Source organism: Hippoglossus stenolepis, chromosome 3 (assembly GCF_022539355.2).
Source record: "Hippoglossus stenolepis isolate QCI-W04-F060 chromosome 3, HSTE1.2, whole genome shotgun sequence".
In the NCBI taxonomy this organism is placed as follows: Eukaryota; Metazoa; Chordata; class Actinopteri; order Pleuronectiformes; family Pleuronectidae; genus Hippoglossus; species Hippoglossus stenolepis.
Window position 1 is genome coordinate 22294848 of NC_061485.1, and position 10336 is coordinate 22305183.

Genomic DNA, 10336 nt, shown 5'->3' on the forward strand with positions numbered 1-10336 from the left:
CAATACCATCATCAGCAGGACTTATGTAATTATATTTACAAATCCATTAGTGAATGATCTGTATAATCAATACAGATTAAATGATAACATGTTATTGCACACAATCTATTTGTCTTGACAAGATGAGGTTGCAGGTGCAGTGTTGTGAATGTCAAAAGACCCACACCAGCAAACTCCCCAATTCGACTCTGTTAGCGAGTTCAAACTGCAATGAATTATCAACTGTCATCACCACAAATGAGCTTGAAATATGCAATCAACATAATAATAGAACATTTTAATGAAACACTTAGGTTGGAATTAATTGTCAAATGAAAAATGCATGTTTCCCTGGGCAACTATAAATATTTAATTTTAAAATATACCTTTTCAAGGAGAGATTTAGTAACGTAGCTTCTTTGTTAAAGCAAATCCATTCCTGAGAGTCATGTTGTACATCAAGCATACAGTTTATCACAAATAACATATGTCAGTATTCTTCCTTCTTCTGTCGTATTCAAGCCTTATTTATCTCATAAAAAACTACAGAGGCATCTGAGAAAGGGTCGGGCCTTTTATAATCACTGTGTTAAATAAATCTATAAACACAACAGGCACATTATACAATCTACACATGATTGGATGTGAAATCACTAAGAAAAAGTCAGATAGATATATACAATTGTCAAGTTTGACCGAAAGATAATTTTTACTTCCTCTGTCACCGTTAGTACAACTTAAATATTCCACCTTCTTTTCAAGGTTAGGGCAGTGATGCCATGCAAAAACCTACCAGAACTCAATTTGTTCAACTTTAATAACAGAAAATACAGTTTACGTGTTTACACAGCCAGCATAGATACGATTAGATAACTGAACAAAAATATGAAAACATGCTGGAGGCATAACAAGTCTACAGCCATTTAAATTTCACTTGTTTTTATTGCTGTGAGGTATGAAAACCAACTTAATGAGACAAGTCAGAGTAAACAAGGCTTGTTTTTTGTAATGTAGGAAAAATTGTAGACTGTGGAACAATACAATCTTTAAAAATGTCCTTCGAGCAGCGCATCAAATAATTGACCTATGGTGCGAATTGGACTCCGACCTGTACTAGTGATAATGTGTTCCTGCCAACTAGGCCACACAAGCACACTAGGCTAACAAAGTTGTAATTGACAAGAGTTGTGCAGGGCCACAGCGCAGCACATATCCTGAAGCAAAAATATTTTTTAAAACTGTTATTTGAGCTAGCTATTCTGAGCTAGTGAAAATAAATGCACAATTAAGTTAGTCACCACAAACAAGATAATTTCTATGCATGTTGAATTATGGAATTATAAAATCATTAAAGAATGTAACACATTGTAATAGTGAATATACACTATTGGTAAAGAATGTCACATTGGTTTTATATTAGCTCATTCAAAGCACATTTTGCTTTGAGGGTATTTAACGTCTTTAGATATTATTCTATAGCAGATCAGCAATTTTCTCTTTTTGACATGTTGTCTTTTTTCGCTTGGAAGAACTCTTTCATTTTCACTATTATTATTATTTTGGGTCTGGACTCTGACTACACAGATCCAAATTTTGCTCAGGCACGTTTCAGACGCACATGCTTGTTGAAAAAAATCGAACTATAGAATTTCAAAGAGGAGCAAGAGTCCTCCAAAAATATCTCTGTATCTGCAGCTATTTATAGCTTTCTCCCCTCTCTCCTGACTATAGTCATCACCCCAACTCCGAAGAAACACATATCTGGAGTGTAAGGCTGTTGCTATCATTGTGAGTTGTGTGGCTTAAGACCAATGTTCGTCCTTATATATATTGGAAATACAACCGCAGGATCTGCAAAGGTTGCAGTGGAGCAGAATAATGTTTGAACTTTTGTTATTTACGATTGAATAACTTGCTTTTAAACAAACATGAATTAGTCATAAGCAGCGAATATTACAGAGAAATCCCTTGTTTGCCAAGTTACTAAGCTATCTCCTGAATCAAATTGTGAATAACATAACTTCTTAAGTGAAATACATTTATCTCCCTTACATTATAGATAGAAAGATAGATAGATTGATCTATAGTTAGATAGATAGGTAGATAGTTATATACAGTATATGTATATAAATAGATATATATAGATATATCTATCTATATATATATCTATCTCTATATATAGATAGATAGATAGTTAGATAGTTAGATAGATTGAGATGTTTTATTGATCTCGAAGGAAATGTAGGCATCCTATAGATTAAAACACAAATACAGGACACTCAAGAATTACAGGGGTCAAAGTATGTGTCTATAGAGGCTGTGCAAATAGTCAACAAATTGTCGATTATCATATAAGAAATACTAAACTCAAGTAAAGAAAAATATAACCTAAATTTTGCATTACTAATTGTGCATCAGTATCAATGCTGGGGATCCTGGCCCTGGAAGGTTTGAAACTGAAACCAGTTTTGTGGTGTCACACACCCATATTGATTATCTCCATTTGATTTGCCATCTAGCCTATATGAGTATGTATATAGTAGAAAATGGACTTGTCATAGGAGTGGTGTCTCCCTGACATGATCACACACAGCTTCCACTCAGAGTGCTGTGGTTTGTACCACCTGTTCAAACCACAGGTTAAACCGGGCTGTCCTGACTGGTTTGGCTTGATTTCCCTGAGAGTGGTTCCCTCACTGGTCATCATTTACCCACACACATTAACTTTTTCCCTATTTCAGACGACAGCGCGGTGATTGGCTGCCGGATCTGCTCTCCGCTCCCTGATTGGCTGCCCGTTGTTTCCGGGGCTCCGCTGTGCGCTCACTGACGTTTCTCGGTGTGAGCCCCCGAGACAGACTGGAGAGAATGGCTGCCAGTGGAGGTTAGCGAAATCTTCCTTGTTTTCGTCTTTCAATCAGACTTCAATGACGCCGTTCGAGCGTGTGGTTTGTGTGTCGGTGTGTTAGCGGGGTGTAGCTCTGCGCAGCGACGGGCAGAGTCGTGACGTGTTGGCTTCTTGTTGAACGAGGTCAGCCTCTAAAACGACTCCTCAAAAGTGTTGCTTGTCGTTAGCCGGGCTCCGCTGCTAGCGTTAGCTGTGTAGCTAACTTTCGGCCGGTTAGCTCGCAGTCCACAGCTGATTGTGTAAACACTTGTTTGTGACAGGAGACAAAGGGTAGACAAGTTGTTCTTACAGCTACTATCATCGGTATTAACGGCCCAGCCACTGCGCTAGTCACTGTTGTGTTTTTAAGAGTTAGAAGTGAAGAGTTGGGAACAACCGAGGGCTTTATCGCCCTTTATATCTCGCAATGTTGTGTCAAAGAAAGCTTGCTAACATTAGCTCGGTCCGTAGCTGTCTGCTAAAAGTTAAGCTTGCATGTCAGCTAGCTCACTTAACCACGAGCGAGCTCTGCTGTTTTTCGTGGTAAACAAACATTCAGAGGGTCATTTTTGCAGACTGACTATTTAATATTCTGTATATTCAAAGTTGGCTGTAGTCTGCGTAGCTACCCACAGTATCACTGTGTGTACCGGGCACTCATGCGAGGAGTTAGCAAGCTAGCTACCACCTGGCGAGGCAGTGGTTCTCTGCTCACTCGTCGGGAGTCTTTGTCCTGATAAGGAGTTAGCCCCGTTCAACACGAGGTGTTTGTTGGGAAAGTTTCTCCTCGTGTGTCTCCGAGTGTACTTGCGTGTAGCGGCACATTAAAGGAGGTATTACGTCGGGATGCCATTTGTATATAAGTTGCCATGACACGTCTGATAAGAAACATGTTTACTTTGTAGACCCTCGGTGTCGGGGAGCCACACGAGTTTCTAGGCCCACATGTTATCCCTATGTCTTAAGTCGCTCTGTGACAATGTGGGCAACTTCAGCTCAAAGTTACAAACAAGCAGATTTAGAGGAAACGACTGTTTTGCAGTGGCAGTTCATCATTATTATAACTGGGTCAGATATACTCGTGGCCCATATTGTAAATCAACTTTGATAATGTGTATTTTTGGAGATCAGAGTAGATACAGGACCTTTCTCACTTAAACACACTGCTTCAGTAACCTTTTGTCAGATTATTCTACATTGACCTGTCTTGATTAACATATTGCAAATCTTTTTTTGAACGCAGTGTAGATTAATAATCACTGCATTTATCATTTAAAGTAGTTACCTTTGTGTCATGTATCATGTTTTCTGATAAAAGGTAGGACAGTGTAGATATGTTGTCATCAACTGGTGTTTTCACAAGACTGGACAACTATATACATTTATTGAGTGTGTCAAAAATGCTTACAGGAATATTATAAAATGTCTGTTTTCCGAATAGGAGTCTGATCAAGTCTTCAATACTTTGTTGTCATCATAGGTATCAGTTTTTGAAATGAATGGACAGTGTCTGTCAGTATAACACTTTTACTTCCTCTTGTGTTGTTTTTTTTTGTTGTCACAAATACTGGAGTCCTTGCATAGTGCATATTGTAATATTTCCAAGTAACTAGTACACAATTAAAATAAAATTGTTATCATAAAAAAAGATGATCTTGAAATTGTCAATGATTCCTCACTATATGTTTTTAGGTGCATTATCGCCACCCATTGATCTAGAGTGTGGACTCACATTAGTCTGTCTTTTTCTCTGAATTCTATTTTCTCACCAGATGTGCTCTCAGGTTCAAAGGTTTTGTCCCTGACAATTTTGAAGTTAATGAAAATTAGTACTCTGATTCAAAAGTAATATGCTAACGTTGTTTATTTTTCTCTCTCTCTCCCTATACTGTGTTGTCCAGAGGTAGGGAAGCTGTCACAAGTACAAAATGGGACACCTCCAACAACTAATTATAACGGGGTAGATGCTGTTCATGCCTGTAACGTCCTTCAGCAGCTCAAAGCCTTGTTCGATGAAGCACAGCTCACAGACATTGTTGTAGAAGTGGACCATGGCAAGACTTTCTCATGTCACCGAAATGTCCTTGCAGCAATCAGCCCATATTTTAGGTAAGCTGGATACAGGTTATCTGATTCAATGTAATGATATCTAGATCACATTTACTTGCCGAGTTTTAACTTGAGAATCGTTTACTATAGTTAAAGTATTTATATTTCCTCTACCATCACCACCAGGTCCATGTTCACCAGTGGCCTTACAGAGAGCAGCCAGCGTGAGGTCAGAATCGTCGGGGTGGAATCTGAATCCATGCACCTTGTCCTGGACTATGCCTACACATCCAGGGTCACACTCTCGGAGTCCAATGTACAGGCCCTGTTCACCGCAGCCAGCATTTTCCAGATTCCTGCACTTCAGGACCAGTGTGCCCAGTTCATGATTAGCCGGCTAGACCCACAGAACTGTATCGGGGTCTACATGTTTGCTGATGCTTATGGGCACCAGGAGCTGAGGGACAGCTCGCAAGACTACATCCGCAAGAAGGTTAGTATAACATGAGCATATGGTTCTTATCGATTGTACGATTATGCCTCCCTCTTCTTAAATCCATTTTTTACTTATCCATTTCCCCCCCCAAATATATTATTTTACACTCTAATAACAGTGTTTGGTGTCTGTCCTGTATGTTTACCTGCAAAAAACGGAACTATTTTATGTTTTTGTGATAGTTCCTGTGTGTGTCGTGGGAGCAAGAATTCCTCCAGATGACCAAGGAGCAACTGGTCAGTATTTTGAACAATGACGACCTCAACGTGGAAAAGGAAGAGCATGTCTATGAGAGCATTGTCCGCTGGCTAGAGCATGATCTGTCTGGTCGTGAGGCCCACCTAGCCGAGGTTTTTTCCCAGTGCATCCGTCTACCCTTGCTGGAGGAGGCCTTTCTCAGTGGGATACCTGCCCCCTTTGCCTGTGCCCTGTCCCTGTCTAAAGACCATGCTGAGGCCAAAGCCCGCCTCACCGGCACCAATGGTTGCCCACAGCGCCTGGGTATGACCGCTTCTGAGATGGTCATCTGCTTCGATGCTGCTCACAAACACTCAGGGAAGAAGCAGACGGTGCCTTGTCTTGACACAGCCACAGGAAGGGTGTTCAAGCTCTGCAAACCACCCAATGATCTCCGGGAGGTCGGTATCTTGGTGTCCTCTGAGAACGACATCTACATCGCTGGCGGTTACCGGCCAAGCAACAGTGAGGTGTCTATAGACCATAGAGCAGAGAGTGACTTCTGGCAGTACGAACATGCAGGCAACCGTTGGCTTACACGTGCACCTCTACTGCGAGCGAGGATAGGCTGCAGGCTTGTGCACTGTTGTGGGAAGCTTTATGCACTGGGAGGCCGAGTCTACGAAGGCGATGGGCGGAACGCGTTAAAGTCAGTAGAGTACTATGATGCCAGGGACAACTGTTGGACAGCAGTCAACCCCATGCCAGTTGCCATGGAGTTTCATTCTGCTGTGGAGTACAAAGATCGAATTTATGTCCTCCAAGGTGAGTTTAATCTGCTATGTAAAACTATTTCCTCTCTACAGTGGACTGAAGACGGGGAATCGTGTTATATTTATCATTGATTCAAACAAAACTGAAAATGGGTGAAGTATGTTAAAGCATTTGATTTCACATGAATTATGTTTCTCTTTCTTTTCCGCAGGTGAATATTTCTTCTGCTTTGATCCGCGTAAGGACTACTGGAGTCATCTGGCCCCTATGAGTGTCCCTCGGAGTCAAGGTCTGGCTGCCTTGTACAAGAACTGCATCTACTACATCGCTGGCATCTGCAGGAACCACCAGCGCACCTTCACCCTGGAGGTCTACGACATAGAGAAGAACACTTGGAGCCGCAAGCGAGATCTCCCCTTTGACCAAGCCACAAGTCCGTACATCAAGGCCATGCTGCTTCAAGGAAAGCTGCACCTGTTTGTGCGAGCCACACAGGTCATGGTGGAGGAGCACGTGTTTCGCACCAGCCGAAAGAACTCCCTTTACCAGTACGACGACAAGGCAGACGTATGGACCAAAATCTACGAGACACCAGACCGCCTCTGGGATTTGGGTCGCCATTTTGAATGTGTGGTGGCCAAACTTTACCCACAATGTCTCCAGAAAGTGCTTTGAGGTAGCTCATTTTTTGCGAACCTAATCTGTGAGGCAGATGGAGTGGTGTGATCCTGCCTGCCTTGTGCCTGGTGTTACCTTGGGTTTGCACCACAAGGATCATTTTTGGTTAAAGTCTTAAGTCGTTCAAACTTTGGTTTAACATGATCAAAATGGGGGTGCTTTTAAAGATTGCAGTATTTTTTTCCCCCAGACGGCACCAACTACCCACACCAATGCTCGTTTAACAAAACCGTACAATGAATCATAAGTGCAATTATCCTATTTTCTTATTTTTTTCCCGCTTCTTGTTGAGCCATGTTGTTGTGTTTTTGTTTTAGATACATATATAGGCAACGATTTTTACAAATGATAAGCATGCAAATGAGGGTGTTGGCAAAATAAAAGTGCCCTCTGGTGATATGGATGCTACGTGTCAGCATAGAGTGAAAATCTATATATATAAATAATTATATAAACTATATACATACGGGTAAGATGAGTACCGTAGCTCATTAGTAGGTTGTTGGCTCTGAGGTTTGTGTGTTTTTTTTTATTTTCGTTCAGTGCTCAAGTCTCTCTTTAGCTTATTTTATAGATAAGTTTAAATTTGAAGTGTGCTTGTGATTTACATTACCTTAGTGTTTTTGAAGCTTGAATAATATTTTTATGGCCCTCTCTTCCTTCACAAACGTCAGTGTGTCAAACAATACACTATGTGTGGCTTCCATGCTATTTTTCTTTTTAACTTTGAGATTCCAGTTGCATGGGGGCTCCTAACTCCCACTCTTTTGAGTTGGAATCCATTTTGTGTCACATGCAAAGACAGCTTAAGTGAAATGCTAGAGTACACGTTCTCCACATTGGAGAAATATGGACGGAGTCAAAATTGTGACAACACTAAGTGGAACATTCAGACCAACTAACAGGCTTACCTCAGACACTTCAGAGATCTTTGATTAGGAGAAAAGGGACATTTCAGGCCGTCATGTTGACAAAGCTACTGTGTGAAAGGCTTTGTTCAGCATTGAGCTCCGTTAAGGTTGTTTTTCGACATTGTATTACACAGGGTTGAAAGAGCCTTCCTCTTAAATGCCAAAAAAAGCATTTGAGGTCTTGTTATCATTGATCTGGACATTGAAAATCATTTTGTGGTAGCAATAACTCATGGAACTGTGATTAGGCTGTATTATGTTATATTACCTTAGTAAAAGTGCATTAATTGTTTTGTCTGTCTGCTAGTGAAAATCACCTAGGTTCCAATAATGATTGTTTGGCTGTTGCATGGCTGCAGGCTTGAAGTGATGTGTAATTTAGTGCAGATCATTTGGGATGCCAATGTGCCTGTGGCTAGAAAAGTGGCATCAGAATCAAACGGGGAAAAAAAACTACCTTCTGATGAAGAGCATCTGAAAAGTCTTACTCAGCGTTGCACTGAATCACTCTCCACTTCAGCGGTCCTTAAACTGCAAACTTTACCAAGCACCCTCAAGCAGACTATAAACAAGCGAGGGTGGCCCCGGTTGTGTGCTAATTTATCTACCGGCCATGAATCTGTCTTTACACGCCATCACACAGAGGACACAAACTGTTGGTGCTGCTTTTTTTTTGTTGACAATCTTGTATAGAAGAAGTAATACCACCACTGAGGGGGGTTCCCTGTCAAAGTGTGACATTTTCAGTGCCGTCAATTTCCTCATGCAGGTTCCTGTGTCATCTTTGCACTACACATTTCCCTTGTATTTTATCTTGACAGAGTGCCCCTCTATTACAAAAGAAAGGTTTCAGCGACCGCATAGCAATCATCTTAAGAGATTTACATGGAAATTAATACTAGAAGAGTCGCATCCAGGAAGGACTTGAGGATATAACTTCTCCAAGAGAAGATTCACTGTTGACTGACTTTGAGCCGACTCTTAATCGTCCCAGCTTGAATGATCCTCATCAAGGGCGAGGGACGGTTTGAGCTTCATCCACATGTCCACAGACGGCCATTTGTGAACCAGGAACGGAGAACTCTCAGGATTTCTACTGATACACAGTACTGTATTTAAATGTTTTTGTTATGTGTAATATACTGTACTATAGGTTTGCTGTACTTGCACAGTTTTTTAAACTTCAGTTTCTTTTATAACTTGAAAAAAAATAGATGTGATTTTCTTTTTGTTGTCTCCAGTGGCTGTTTTTTTTTTCTTGTGTAATTACCTATTTAGTTATGGTAGAGTAACCCTGCTCTGTTGAGAGAAAAAAAAAGATGATCGACATGAGTTATACATTTTTGATTTTCCTTATTTTTCCTCCCCTATCTATAGTACAGTAGTATTTCTTTGTAACATCTCACCGAAACTTAAGCATTACAGATCAAATAATAATATTGTTAGGTCATGTTTCAAACACCAGTCATGTGATACAACAAGCTACAAAATAAAACTATTTGTTCAAGAGTTGGTGGCCTTGGGGCTACGATACTTAGCTTCTTCTGGTCAACTACACGCATCGCCTATGGGTGCTATTCCATTGTGTTCGTCATGCATTTCTCTCCTCACTTTTTACTTTGCTGGTTTTGTCTGTTTTTGGGGTTTCGGGTTGTTGTGGTTGAGCTCAACTGTGAAATTCACATTGCACATAATTTGAAAAATAAAACTGTTAAAAGTGTTTTTTGTTGTTGTACATATTTAGTATATTATAGTTTCCCTATCAATTTACTGTTAAGTGAATTATAGGATGTTACGAGAGTGGGAGGCTGTGGTCACTCCACGGACAGAAGCAGTGAGACCTGCAGGGTAAACAATATGAAGAGGAGATGAAGGTCTAATACACTAGTGATCCTGAATCTAGTCTTTTTTTTTTCCCAATTAATTTACAAACATTGCAGACAGAGAAAATAACCAGCGGAAGTGACAGTGCGATTAATTTAACAGATAATGTAATATTAGTTGGAAAAAATAAAACTACATTATGTCAAAAAAATTATTTAAACAACATACATAGGGCGGCTGTGGCTGAGGGGTAGAGCGGTCGTCCTCCAACCTGAAGGTCGGCAGTTCGATCCCCAGTCTTCCCCATCTGCATGCCGAAGTGTCCTTGGGCAAGATGCTGAACCCTGAATTGCCCCTCATAGAACAACAAAGTGCTGCTAATAGATGCACTGTATGAATGTGTGTGTGATTGGGTGAATGTAAAACTGTACTGTAAAGAGCTTTGAGTGGTCATCAAGACTAGAAAAGCGCTATATAAATACAAAACCATTTACCATTTACATATTAAATAGAGAAATTAAAGGAAAAGGGGTGAACAGTTTCTTACCGTTCATTGAAAAT

At 40.5% G+C, this 10336-nt stretch overlaps 1 protein-coding gene across 1 annotated transcript; it reads left to right on the top strand.

Annotated features, from left to right (window-relative positions):
• Positions 1-2748: 2748 nt before the first annotated feature.
• Positions 2749-9671, top strand: kbtbd8 (kelch repeat and BTB (POZ) domain containing 8). The gene is made up of 5 exons (XM_035152588.2): positions 2749-2863; positions 4768-4975; positions 5102-5408; positions 5594-6413; positions 6574-9671. The coding sequence occupies exons 1-5, from the start codon at positions 2848-2850 to the stop codon at positions 7035-7037; spliced, it is 1815 nt and encodes a 604-aa protein (XP_035008479.1). The 5' UTR covers positions 2749-2847; the 3' UTR covers positions 7038-9671.
• The last annotated feature ends 665 nt before the right edge of the window (positions 9672-10336 follow it).